Source organism: Vigna radiata, unplaced genomic scaffold (genome assembly GCF_000741045.1).
Source record: "Vigna radiata var. radiata cultivar VC1973A unplaced genomic scaffold, Vradiata_ver6 scaffold_303, whole genome shotgun sequence".
Classification (NCBI taxonomy): domain Eukaryota; kingdom Viridiplantae; phylum Streptophyta; class Magnoliopsida; order Fabales; family Fabaceae; genus Vigna; species Vigna radiata.
The window spans coordinates 326,495-340,794 of NW_014543817.1; the positions used below are offsets into that span (position 1 = coordinate 326,495).

At 33.7% G+C, this 14,300-nt stretch overlaps 2 protein-coding genes across 2 annotated transcripts; one reads left to right on the top strand and one right to left on the bottom strand.

Annotated features, from left to right (window-relative positions):
• Positions 1-695: 695 nt before the first annotated feature.
• On the top strand, positions 696-2,567 carry LOC106755007 (VQ motif-containing protein 4). The gene has a single exon (XM_014637099.2). The coding sequence runs from the start codon at positions 1,014-1,016 to the stop codon at positions 1,710-1,712; it is 699 nt and encodes a 232-aa protein (XP_014492585.1). The 5' UTR covers positions 696-1,013; the 3' UTR covers positions 1,713-2,567.
• A 2,750-nt stretch (positions 2,568-5,317) lies between these two features.
• Positions 5,318-13,314, bottom strand: LOC106755004 (probable bifunctional methylthioribulose-1-phosphate dehydratase/enolase-phosphatase E1). The gene is made up of 12 exons (XM_014637092.2): positions 12,973-13,314; positions 11,706-11,842; positions 11,120-11,215; positions 10,129-10,248; positions 9,898-9,987; positions 9,458-9,634; positions 8,832-8,987; positions 7,515-7,664; positions 7,343-7,444; positions 6,320-6,429; positions 6,121-6,239; positions 5,318-5,536 (listed from the first exon to the last, which is right to left on the bottom strand). The coding sequence occupies exons 1-12, from the start codon at positions 13,190-13,192 to the stop codon at positions 5,445-5,447; spliced, it is 1,569 nt and encodes a 522-aa protein (XP_014492578.1). The 5' UTR covers positions 13,193-13,314; the 3' UTR covers positions 5,318-5,444.
• Positions 13,315-14,300: the final 986 nt, after the last annotated feature.

The following is a 14,300-nucleotide window of genomic DNA, read 5'->3' on the forward strand; positions in this document are numbered from 1 at the left end:
AAAAATGAAATTGAACTAAATAAAAATTAAATATTTAACTAATTTTTTTATATATATAAGAATTAGAAAATCAAAAGATTTCGAACCTTAACTTAAGATGGAATTTTTTTATTATAAGCTTAACCCAAGTTTGAATACAATAATTTTTGTATTAAACAAGTTATGATAAATTGACTGAACTAATTTCCAATTCTAAAAGTAGGAAAAGATGTAGCAGTTAGTATTAACTTATGTGTAGAGTTATAAAAAGAAACAAGTTATTCTCCAAAATGCAAAAAACAAATATGAAAAAAATATTCTTTGAAGTTTTGAACACAAACAACATTATATTCTCTTATTTGATCTTCCCTGTCATTTTATTATCTGTCTAAGTTAGGCAGGTTGGAAAGTTAAGGGGTTTACATATCTATATGAGTATTTTTGTATCTGAATTACAAAGCAACATAAGATAAGATAACAGAACACAAAGGCAGAGAGTCTAGGAATGATGAATTGGAACATGGAACATAAATATCCCATCACATATGCAAATGCAATAGTCTTGGCAGTTAGGTTTTCAAGTCAATGTCACAAATATGTTTAACACCACAAACAATGATAGCTTTGCCAGTGGTGTGGTACAGATGCCTCATACCAAAATTCCCAATTCTAACAATTCCCTTGCCTTCTGTCTTTATAAATCCCTAGTCTTGTTGGGGGTATTTTCTCTCTAGCCAGCAACACCCTCAAGCCCCACAAAAGAAAAATTCAATTTTTAAGGGAGAGAAATATTTTATTGCTCAGAAAAAGTTTGAATAGTATGAGAAAAAGAAACCAAAAAAAAAGTATATAGTATAGTATAGAAAGAACAGCAAAGCACAATAAGCAAGCAACCCTCTTTTCTTTCAACCCTCTCTTTCATTCTCTCTTGAGCCTTGTTTTTTACTCTTCCATGTGTTTCTTCTCCAATCCTCACCCAAATCATCCCTAAACCTTTTGGTTTCTCTCTTGGTTTGGTTTTTGGTTGAAAGGGCATGGAAATCAGTTCAAGGTTTCAAGAAAGAGAGAGCCACCCTTCTCCTATGAACTCTCCAACCAGCAATGTGAGCAATTGCATGAGCAGCAGCAACAGCAATGGCATCCAAATCACAACACCACCACTCACTCCCAAGACCATCCCCAGATCTGATTCCAACCCCTACCCTACAACTTTTGTCCAAGCTGACACCTCCACTTTCAAGCAGGTGGTCCAAATGTTAACTGGTTCATCAGACACCACAAAGCAAGCACAAGATCCAGTGCCTCAACCACCACCACCTCCTCCACCATCAAGAAACTTCAACATCCCCCCAATCAAGACTCCACCAAAGAAGCAGGGAAAGCTCTATGAGAGGAGGAACAGCCTCAAGAACAGCCTCATGCTCAACACCTTGATGCCCAATTTTGCTAGAAACAACTCTCCTGGTTTCTCACCAAGAAATAAGCCAGAGATCCTCTCCCCAAGTTTGCTTGACTTCCCTTCCCTTGCTCTCAGCCCTGTCACCCCATTGAATGATGACCCTTTTGACAAGTCCTCCCCTTCGTTAGGAAACTCATCAGAGGAGGAAAAGGCCATAGCAGAAAAGGGCTTCTACTTGCATCCCTCTCCCATGTCCACCCCCAGAGACTCAGAACCACAGCTCTTGCCTTTGTTTCCACTTACCTCACCTAGAGTCTCAGAATCACCCTCCTGAGGAGATAAAGATAATAGATTGTGTCCTGTGTTGTGGATGATTTAGATAGAGAGAATGGTTACATGGGTTTTTGATTTGAATGGTTTATGGTTTCCTCCATCAACAAGGTACAAAGCTTGGTCTAATTGTAAAAGTGGCTTTCTTACCGTGAAATGGCAACTCTTTCTTTATTCTCCTGCTTTGTTTTCCCACCTCAAAATATTGGTATCTTTTTCCTTTCCATAAATGAAAGAAGCAAAAAAGAGTGTCTTTGTCCAATGATTTCTTTTTTTTCTCTCCCTGTTTCATCTAGTTCTTCAAGGGTCATTATTGTTGTTAGGAAAACACATCTTGAGAATAATCATAAGCCAGGGTGTCTCTTTTGATTCAGTGTGATGAATTCAATGAATAATGGTGTTCACAGTGTCTGTGTTTGTGATTGCTGTGTCACACCAACCACCACCTGTGAAGTGTGTTCGGATGAAGAGAATCCAAAGATGGAAAAAAAGAAGAGAAGACAAGGGAATGAGGTTGCTTGGAAGGGACACATATTACTGGAATTCAGTGATGGAAAGGACATAACCGTATCCTAAGTTGTCATCATCGCAGAAAGATGCACCAAAAGGAAGGTGGGTGGGTTAACTTGATGAAGGGTGGGAGGGTCCCTCTTCTTGGTTATATGCCAATTTAGTCTAATCAGTTTTCTCAAGTAACTGAACCCAGATAATGATAATGTGTTTTTGCTTCTTTTCTATTTCTCTTTCTTTTTTTGCTGACACCTATGGCTAGAAAAACCATTTCTGTGTCAGTTTCCAAGTACAATCTGATCAAGAAGTAAAGCAAATAACACTTTTCTTTCTTTGCTTCGTTTTTAAATGCAGAACATTTATGCATAATGTCAGTACCCTACTCGTACTTGTAACAATAATCTAGACATAGCACACTTATGTGTTGATCACAAAAATTGTATCTTGTGTAAGACTAATGCATGTTTATTCATCACAATAACTTTCTGTGTGGCCCGCATAAAGAGGCTAATGTTTTCCTAGTACTAGGGAAACAAAGACCAAAGTTTTCACAACATAAGATGATGATAACACTTGTGGTGGTTTGTGCTATGAGAAATCAAACAAGGTAAACGAATTAATTGTAGTTGTGGCTCTCTAACATGCCTGTTCAAGAGTGACAGGACTATACACACATTTTGCACAGTCTGAATTTCTTTTTCTTTCATATTCTTTTACCTCTTCTTACTGAAATCTTGATTAAGTTTCACTGTTTTGGAGCACGGGTCAAACTTTGAATAAATAAATATAGATCAAGGATCATCTGCAGAGATGATTTTAACGTTTTCATAATTTATTTCATTATAATCACTGCATTAATTTTTAATTAACATATGTAATTAGTCTTTATGATCATTTAAACTGCATTTCATGCAGTAATGAAAGTCATAAATTCTATAGACACTGTCAGAAAAAATTAAAGTAAATGCTCCATCATGAGATCACCAAATTCCAATAGTTTATAAAATAGAGCACCTAGGAAGCTTTCTCCTCTCTCTTTCCATTTTCCCTTTCTTAGTTCTTGTTTTGTTGATTTAAATTTTCTTTTATTGTAATGAGAAGCATTGAAGAGTAGACAAAATGACAAGAGTGGAGATAAGATAGAGAAAGTGGGACTTTTGTTACAATCATCATCCTAAGAGAAAGTAAGGTCGAAAAGAAACCATATGTAAATAACAAAAGCAGAGAAAATGTGAAGACCACCCTTTTTCTTTTCTTCTCCCTTTTAGACTTTGTTTTGTCATTTAGGTGCATCTAGGTTGGACCCAGCTGCTAGTGCTGGTGCATTCAACTGTAAACTTCCAAGTTATTCCATTTTTCTTCCTCCTAGTTTTTATACATCTTCTGGTACACCACTTTTTTTCTCAAAGATAGCAGCTAATTAGGTAGCTTGTAACATGACCAAGTTGCTAACACTATATGATATATACATATATACCACAAACAAGTGAGAAAACAAGCTTGTAGAACTTCCTTTTACATAAACATAAATAGATAGAAAGAAAAGGAAATACAAAGTTCAGTAATGACAGAAACATGCATAAAGAAAAATAAATTGTGTATGCAGAAATAATCCAATGGGTCTGTCAAGTTGAATTATATTTTAAACTAGGCATGTAGAAAAGAGGTTGTGGATTTTGTTGTTTTCTTTTTTAATATGTTATGGATGCATCAGAAAGGTCCATTTTACACTCAACATGTGTAGCTGATTGAAATTTGGTTAAAAGAAAACTCAGTAGCTTCAGTGTTAATGATAAGCTTAGTGAAAAAAAAAAAAAAAAGCTGTGACTTGGACCAGGGTGTTTTTAATGATAAAAAAGACATAATCAACTTTTGCAGAGGTAAGACAAAGACATGTTGGAAATTCATAGAAGAAAGCTTGAAGGGTACTTGTTTTGACTGGAATTGTGTTTCTGGTATGAACTGTTGGTGTTTATTGTTGACGTATAGAGATTCAAAGATTTATGAAATTTTTATTGGGAGTTCAAAGATTCATGATTTAATACTCCATAGAAATTAACCCTTCAAATCAAAGTTCAAAGAAAACGGCAAGCATGTCATGCGTGATTAACAACGTTGCTGAAGAATTACACATGAATTCCCAACACGCTACGAAGCCTCAACACGAAGCAAAAGGAACTCCTTTCTCATTCACTTCGTCCACACCAATCTAAATATAACAAAAGTAACGTAGGAATGATGTAAAATTTATGTGAAAAAAATTACCTTTTTCAGAATTGGAAATCATATAGTGCTTTTCTTTCATTGCTTAAATGGGAAGGCATCTTGACCTAATAGAGTGCAATTAGGTTGGCTTCATTCAACCATGAAAGAAAAAAAAACTTGTATTCCTATAATGTTTATATTTTACATAATAAAATAAGAAAAAAAAAATATACATTTCAATAAAATAATATCTTCAAATTTTCTTTTCCAAATTAAGTGGGGAAAAAGAAAAAAAATACATACATACATATATATAGCTACTTACCTAAAATTTTCAATAAACAATCCCTTAAAAATATATTAAAAAGCATTATTAGACTATAGAATAAGTCTGATTTCTACTCATGTACCTTAATTAATGTTTTTGTCCCCTTCCCCAGTCAAATTCAAATTATTTTCTTTGATATTTTACATCATGCTAAAAAGATTCGATGAAAGTCTAACTATCATTGAAAACAACACCAATCATAGCTATTGATTGTACTCACTGCATGTAAATTTTACCCCATATTTTTCTATAAACATTTTATTAGAAAAGAAATTACAAAGTTAGAATAAATTAAATTTCTCATGCATGTTAAAATTAATTTTTGCAACTTAGAAAAGTCAAATGAATTTTCCATAAAAACAATTTTCTTTAATTTTGACTTGTGAAGAAAAAGTTCAATTTATTTTATTTCATTTTATTCAGCAATCCTTATTCACTAATAAAATCTGTTTGGTTACTAAGAATGTCAATGTCTAGAGAACAAAAACATGTCTTTTAAAAATAACTGATGAAAATGTACAGTGAATGTAGTTAAATAATTTAAAATAGCAATGAAAGAGGCAATATAAACTGAAAGTTAAAGAAATTGAAGCAAAATATATTACATTATTTTATACCAAGAACTGAACGTTACACAATTATTCTTAGTTATGATAACACATTTAATGCCATTCCAGATGCCTGCTACAAGTGCTAGATCTCTGAGAAGGATTTGATCGTCTTGAACCCATGATTGTCAGGGAGGGGTCCATTTCCAGGGCGAATAGAAATTATCACCTCCAAACCTGAAACAGGACAATTGTAAACAAATATATGTGCAGACAAAATAAGCAATTTCTTATTTAGACATAAAAATGGGATCCTAGAGAAATTTCTCTACCACACCAATTGGGAGGTCACATTCACAATTGGTAATGTGGCCTACACAAATGTCAAGTTAGATTTTGATTTTTGGTTGCAGTCAGCCATACAGTGATGTGTGTGGATGCAAGTGGTGGGTATAAGTAGATGCAGGACTAGAAAGGGTGCACAGATAAATTATTGAAATTGATAACAATTTTCTACAAGTGTAATTTTACACAGCATTACACACAAGTTGTACTCATTTTCTGTTTCACTTGTATAATTGATCTTTGACCGTTAGTGAACCAAACATTAATATAAAACATGACATTTATAGAGTCCATATTGCAACAAAATAAAAAATAGTTAGAAAAACGTTTGGTTCAGTTTACTTACTCTTGCCAGCTCCCTAAGAAAGCTCAAGAACATACTATTTTCCGAAAATAAGCTATGCAAAAGATGGACTCAGTTTATTGATAAAATTTAACTTATAAATAAGAAGATGGATTAAGTAAAATGTTCATACCTGCTGCCTTTGCAGCCGAGGCTTCTTGATATACATCAGTTAGAAATAAAATATCTGATGGTTTATCAACACCGAGTGACTCGGAAATTTCAACATAACTACGTGTCTCTCTTTTGTTCCTGCAAAAATGAGTTTTGCCTGAATATATGCATCTTTGGACAGGAATCTTCTAGGGGGAACATCAACATAAAAGCCTTACCCCACAGTGGTGTCAAAAAACCCAGACAAATATTTTCTTAGGTCCCCATGGTTTGTTTTTCCAAATATTAGCCTTTGAGCCAACCTGCTACCACTAGAATATATGTATACCTGTTGCGCAGATCAGAAAGAGCAATTCAAATACAAGAAAATGTGCTCTCCAAATATCAATGACATAAAATGTGATTACACTTCATTTCATTTTTGAGACAGCAGAAAGTAACAATAACCTCACCCTCGGCCTGGTGTAGAATTGTATATTTTGATAACTAAAAGAGCTAGTAAGAGAAATATACTAGAGAAAGGAGATAGGAGGCCTTCAGAGTATTGACATTATAGGCATTCAGAATAAGACATCAAGTATTTATGTTTTAGACATTCAGCATTACAATAAGCAGAAACATTAATGCTGGCAAGTAGAAATTTTTAATGGATAGGCCAACTCTTTGTTTCTATTGCTTGGTAGCTTGATAGTATGCCTCTTAAGCCAGTTTAGTGGAACCAAGGGTGAGTCAACATGTGGCAGAAAGAGAAAAAGAATGGTACTATGGTTGGATGAAGGAGATAAGAACGTAATGGATGGATGACAGATTTAAGTAAATGATAGAGGGAACTCTTCATTGTGGGACAGTATCCACTATCCAGTCTATCTTAGGGGAGTCCTTCCTACATTCGCGGGCCCACTGTGGGCACCTAGACCAAACCAAGGAGAAAAAGAGAGTGGACCAAAGATGAATGAGTTATTCATAAGAATGAAAGCTGATAAATAAAAGGATATAATTGGAAATTCATATAAAACGGTTAATGGGTTTGGAAAGGTATCATATGCCCTCACAACCACACAGGTTCTTAGCTAACAGAGGGCATCTTAACCTATGGTTATCTTATGCCCTTCTGCCAAACATTGGCATCATGCTTAAGTATTAAAGATACCTATGGTCAAAATGCAGGAAAATAGTCAGCAAGTGAAACTTAAAAAAGTGAACTAAAAAGAGGTATAGAGTTAAGAATCAGAGAAAACAACCTTTACACCCAAGGCATGCCACTTTTCTAGAGCTTCTGGTACATCATCAAAAACTATTCCCTCCAATTCATTATTATCATAACCAGTTTTCCATATGTGACCCTGCATAGCTAAATGTCAGCAATATGCCAAAAATGAATTCAACAGACCAAATTCAACTCAGTTTAACTACCTGCAACTCTTTTAAGGCAGTGATTTTTCTATCAGCTTTGATCATAGCATCCACATTAGCAACAATTCCAGCAATGACTTCCTCTTTCCCAGCATCATCTGGAGGGATAGGCACAGCACCTGCAATCCCTTGTTCAAGGTCACTTTGAACCTGTTATAAAAAAGGAATGAGATGTCAACTGTCCAAGTTCTCTCAATGCAATGTAACCAGTCACATCAGTGCTGAGTCAGCACAGCACTGACATTGGATAGACTCTCATACTATGTTAAGAAGTAAACTTTAAATCTAACTCAACTCCATAAAGTTTGCACCTACTTATATACTATAAATTGGTTATACTATAAATTGGTTATACTATAAATTGGTTATACTATAAATTGGTTATACTATAAATTGGTCTCATCTCTAGTCGATGTGAGACTTCCAACACCTATACACACACACCTCACTGACTATATTGTTGCCATTAAATCTTTCTCTTCGTTCATATTCTCCAAATATTACAATCTATCAGTCCCTGGTTTCCATATTTCCCTATTACTACCATAAAGTCTATATATGCGACTACAGGGTACACTTCTATAATACTTGTTTTTATCATTACCTTTACAAATGTTTGAAAAAAATGAAAGCAGTGATATTTCTGTAATCAGTAGTGAAAAAATAGAATGGAAAATTTAAACATTAAAAAAAAGCACGCCTTAGCTTCCTGCGCATCTGATAGACAATAATATACAAATAAGACTTTAATAGTGTATTATAGGAAGAGGGGTAAAAATAGAAATTAAACCCTTTTTATCCTTTGACCAATCAGTTAGGTTTTCTGTAATAGTTCGTTGGCTTAGTTGCTTGCATCCGCCTTCGTTAAATTAGGCCTCTGTTAGAAAGGAAAGGGGGATATTTTTTGAGTAGTAACAAACTGGGCAATTTCCAGTGTGAAAGGAGTAGACTCCTTTTTGTACAAGTTTTTCGTCTATCCAATAAACTAAGGGACGAATGAAGCCCTTTTCTTTCTGTGATCACAGAAAACCAAACAGCATCTCTTTTCCACATTCATGAACCACTTCTATATAACTTATGCTTTAATAAACTCCAAAAAAAGTATAATCACTTAGGAAGAATTGACTGACATAAACAAGACAAGCAATTCAATCATTAATGTTTTAATAGTTCAAAACCACCATTCCACTCACATCTCTAACATAGTAACATATCATTTCAGAGATAACATTCCATATTACAATCATTCAATGCCTAAACCAAATATTCTAATTAGAGGAATAAAAATTCCTTAACCATACAATCTAAAAAACTTACTTGGGAACGAAGCAGCTCAATATCAGCTTTGGTATCAGGGGTATCATATGTTAGAGATAGATGCTTCCCAACATTATCACGGGCATATGGGAAGAGAACCTCTGAAACAAATGATATGGGCGTAGTAGTTCCTTCAATGTCAAGAACAATGCAACGCTGCAACCCAAATAGATATAAAAAACAATAATTTAATTTCAAACCATAAGACAATCACTGCAAGATATGTGAAGCACTTCTATTCAATGAATTGGGAACTAGAGCTATCAGTCCACGGTGAATAGAGGATATTGCTTCAAGAATGTAAGAAAATAAAAAAACTCAAATATAAGAGACATTTTATTAGAAAAAGCGTTTTTCCTATTTTATTTTCTATTTTCACTTCATTTTCTGTTCTCAAAATTTTGTATAGCAAACAGGTTCTGTTCTCAAAATTTTGTATAGCAAACAGGAAAAATAGAAAACATAGAAAGTTGTTTTTTCTGTCTTTTATATAAACTTTCGAAAACGGAAACAAGCTGATATTTTTTAAATTAAATGTAAAACGAGAAAAAGAAAATTTTCACAAAACAAACAGCTCCTTAGTGACCTAAAGATTTAAAAAAAATGGAAGGATTAAGTGAACTCACTGGGAATGGATCAATTTCACCATTAGATTTACTTGCTTTAACTGACACATTCGACTCCCCAGCAATACTTAAACCCCTTCTAGCACTTTGTATTGGACCGTGATTTGGAGTTGACCAGTCCAATCCCATTTGGTGAAGTTTGAGAGCAGCATCAAAGAGATAATGGTAACACTCAGACTGAAAAAAATAACATCAATTTACCAGAAAGCACAACTACAAATGCACCCTGCCCCCCTCGCAATTTTCCAAACGACAACTGTCTTTAAGAAGAGTGTTATATTTTATTGAAACTCCAAGAATGAGCATGAAAACTGTAAATAACACCCCTTCCAAAAAAAACCTAGTGTTTAGAGTATTATAATTTATGGGGACTTCAAGCAGAATGCTAAATATATATATATATATATATAGTCTCCCTGGGAAATGTTGATAGCAAAAACCTGAGTTTTAGCACTGATCCAAGAATCTCCCCAGACAAATATCCCGTGGTTGCGAACAAGTACTGCTGTTGCTTTTGGGTAGTCTTCAATCTACAAAATGGGGGAGAAATAATAACAAACTAAGTTACACCACCCATGGTTTTCTTTTGAGGAAAAGAAAAGTGCGAAAAAATCATCCAGATTTCCCAACAGATATTTAATACATATGTAGAATCATCAGAAGAAACGTACAGCTTTAGCAAAAGACTCTGTGAGCTGATACTCATAGGCCGTGTTCTCAATTATGGGAACCACAAGTTCATCATAATAGCCATGTCCTTTAATTCCTTTTATCATTTCCATGTGAGTGATCTGCCATTTGTTGAGACATTCAGAAACAAATGAAAATAGTATTATAGGAAGAGAAAATAAAAGGATGTAGAAAAACAACATGAAAAAGAAACATATTACTTTAAAAGTATGATTGGTCTTTCCCAAAGTACTTGCAATAAGCTACAACAGCACAAAATCTGCATCCTATATTGATGAGGAAAATAACAAACAGAAAAACATGAAAAGGATCCAAGAAGGATGCCAGGCACCTCCCAATCCACCCTCTTCCAAGAAAACAATAAAATTCTCCATTCAAAATGACGTGTTAAAAAGTATTTGTTCTGTACAAGTATAACATACAAATGCCCTATTTGTGGCCCTTACTCCTCCTACACAATTTTTGCAGTATTACAAGCAGAGCTAAACTTTCCAATTCTGGGTATAAATTTCTACATACATGTGGTAGAAGCCACATATTTAAATACAACAGAGATTAACTGCAAAATGTTCATCAAGTGTCAATATTTGTTAATTACTTCACTCCTTTTTAGTGTCATGCGCCTTGCTTATATTTTTGAAATAAGAGTACCACATAGAGGATTCAAACCAAGAAGGATATCCCATGCAAGTATTGTTTATAGTATATTATTTGGAACTTAATCTTTTCTCCATTAATATCTCTGGAATAAATAAACTCTTTTTTTTCAACAGATAGTTGTATGTGTGGAATTGAGCACTCAACAAATAGTCTTATAGTCAGGCAATGAGACTATTGCTCGGCTGTGTTTTTCATTACCAATCTAAACCCCGTTCAAAGATATATTGACAATGACAACCAACAATTATGTATCAGAATTTTGAAAGTGTCTTTAATCTCAAACAAAAAACCATCCATGAACAAAATACTTACTCGAAACTCCTTTGATAATGGATTGATCATTGTTACAAGACAGGATTCTATTCCATGACTGTGGAAAACAGCCCCAGCATCTCGCATTTCATATGCCTAAAACAGAAAGTGAAAGAGATGTATGAAGCTTATACCAATAGCTAATTTATAAAAAGAGATAGGTCTTGTAAGTTTCTATGGTTAGCCTGCAGTGGATTAGACCAAAAGATAATTAATCTCAAGAAATTTCAGTCACTTCTATTTACCAAATAGTAGACACTTTCTGTTTAAAGTAAAATTTGCAGATATTTTAGCATTTATCAGATTTTATTCAAAAAGGTTGGTATGAAGACACTTATCAACCATATGTCACAGTTATTTAATGCCACCATGAGTCCAAATGTCCGAAATTTAAGTGATACCACTCATATATTAAAAAGGGTACAATAAAAGCTACCATACATAAAAAAGAAATACAAAGAGAACATATACAGTAGTTGAGCAACGTCTTGTAGTATTGTGGAAATATAAAAAGAACAATGTGTATATCAAAGTCTGCATCAGTCAATGAAAGTAACCATTATTTATATTGCTAAACCAAACTTACTTTCCTGAAAAGTGGGTCACAATCAGTACATTTGGGAGGCTTGTGTGGGTAAGGCTTAGGAGATGGAGCAGACAAAATGCTTCCACTGATTGATAACACATACATGTCCTCTGCCTCCATTCTTTCTTTCTGAACACCTGCACACATTTTTCAGCGAAAAAGGAAGATTAAAACAAATCAATTAACAGGGCATAATAGTAGTGTTTCATCATCTCTAGCACAAAGAAATTAAATTATCAAGGAGTGTATCAAATACCTTCTACAGGGTGTATTTAAACTCCTAAAGATGACTTGTACGTCTAATAAACTCTTCTTACCTTATTTCAAGAACCTTCAGGTAAAATTTATCAACATAAGCTTTCAGACTTATTAGATTATATTTGATCATCAAACTTATAACATGATCAAAGCCATGTTTGGATAAACTTCTCCGAAAGTACTTAATGGAAAAATAAAAAGGCAAAATGAATTAAAATTTTCCCCTTAACTAAAATCAGCTTGAACTCATCACTTTTTAGAAAAGTTAGACATGATAGCTTTTATAAAAGACAAAAAGCATAAGTTGATTTTAACTTGGGAAAAAAATTTAATGCATGCTAAGATAAATTTCTCCAAAAGCATTTATAAGAAAATATAGCAAGGTAAGAAGAATTGACTTTTTGCTATATGTTAAAATCAACTTATGTCCTTTACTTTTATAGAAGTTCTCTTACCTCATCTAAATTTTTCAAAAAGCCTAACATACATAAATTATATATAACTTACAGAACACTAAACTCCTAATAAGGCATAATTACTTTCCATTCTCGTTTTCTTTTAAAAGTGCATATAGAAAAGTTTATCCAATAAGAATTTAAGCTATTTATCCAAGCACACCTTGAGCAATGAGGCAATAGCCACATTGAGAGTAAGGTTTGTTTCGATCAATTTCTACATAAACAATACATAAGCATTTACTGGAAAAGAAGATAAAGAAAAGAAATCTCCACCTAACAAAAAAAAAAAAAAAACAACTAGTGCAAAAATTAAAAATTAACTTTTAGATAAGCTAAAACGAGAATGATTTTATAAATTTTAGAGAAGATTAATTGCTTTTCTTCTTCTACATGGTTAAGTCTTGTCCAAACTAGGTTAAATAGACTTAAAAGGTCCTGCAGCAGAGAAATAATCAAGCACATACCCAGAAACCAGACAAGCCGAAGATGGCAAGAACGCAGAAAAAAAATCTAAACTCGTGACTCGGAAAGGGTGGGCAAAGGGAAGATACCAGAAGGGGACATGAGTATGAGCTGTTGAGGCTTGGGAATGGAGTCATCATGGACCTTCATGGTGATGCTGCCACCCGTGCCTGTGACCCATCCAAGGGTGTAGAAATGGCGACAAAGTTCAGCCATCAACGCCCTTGTCTCCTTCACGGCCTTGCCTTCAAGGTACGCCTGAGACGACGTCGCTCCCACCTTCACGCCGTTCAGACCAATGGCTGCCATGGATTCTAGAGAGAGAAAAAGACTCTTGAGTGAGTGAATATGAATGGAGCTTAATTTGTAAGCTAAAACAGTTCTCTATCTACACATGAGAGTGTGTTTTGTTGGGATATCGAATGTCTGACTCAGTTAAATATGTATGGGAATTTAGGATAGGAATGTTTAGCTCAATTTGTGATTTAGGGTTTTGAACTAGTTTTGGACACGTGGGTTTGTTTTATTTTTATATTTATATTAGGGAAATTAAAATAAGTATTATTATTTTAAAATAAATAATCTATATATTTAAGGGTTATAAGTATGTACACTTAAAAATATAATATTTAAATAAAGAATTTGATAATTTGAAAAAAATTAAACAACTAATTACATGTCTTTTTTATAAAAAATTAATTAAAAATAAATAATATTATTTTAATATTGATATTTTTATGTTAGAAAATACAATTAATAATACCAATACTAATAATAATAATATATAATAATAATAATAATAATAATAATAACAATAATTTTTATTGAACAAATATTAAATTCTCTCTCTCTTTTCTCTAATTTTCCCATTCATCGAACAGATCAATTTTTGATTTGAATGTGTTCAAGAGTTCACGGCGTGAAGGGCTTTCTTTTGCACCGATTAATTTCTTCGTTTCATCAGGGTAAGAAATTTCCCCTTTTTCTTCCACTGTTTTTGAAGCTAGGGCATGCAATCTTGCTAGTGCATGTAACTAGTAAACTTTCCCTTTGTGTTTTCTGCCCAGTTAAGCTCTAGAGTTGATTTCCACTACCATTTCAGTGGGTGTAAGGAGCTGGTTGCGTTTTCCTCCAAGGAGGGCATTTTAGAAACAATATTCTAAGTTGCGTTGAGAAACTCGCAAGGTAAGGTGAGCTAGGTCTTTTCTGAAATTGATTGTGTGAAATGGGTATGAGTATGAGCTGAGTCCTCAATGATATGCTATTTAATTTAAGTTGTGCTTTTGATCAGATTTTTTTTTTATATACGCATGAACTGAACTGTTGAATTCTGTGCTGCTGAAATTGATGATCATGTGTGCCAGCTTGTCTAATCATTGTGCATCAATTCTTGAAACAGTGAAATTTTGTCTGTGAT

Bases quoted from the DNA above. Each gene is read 5' to 3' on its own strand.
- LOC106755007 (XM_014637099.2), top strand. From the start codon at position 1,014: ATGGAAATCAGTTCAAGGTTTCAAGAAAGAGAGAGCCACCCTTCTCCT.
- LOC106755004 (XM_014637092.2), bottom strand. From the start codon at position 13,192: ATGGCAGCCATTGGTCTGAACGGCGTGAAGGTGGGAGCGACGTCGTCT. The intron at 11,216-11,705 runs GTAAGTTTGGTT...TTTCTGTTTTAG, and splicing joins GTGACCCACTTTTCAGGAAA to GCATATGAAATGCGAGATGC. The intron at 10,249-11,119 runs GTAAGTATTTTG...AACAAATGGCAG, and splicing joins CATTATCAAAGGAGTTTCGA to ATCACTCACATGGAAATGAT.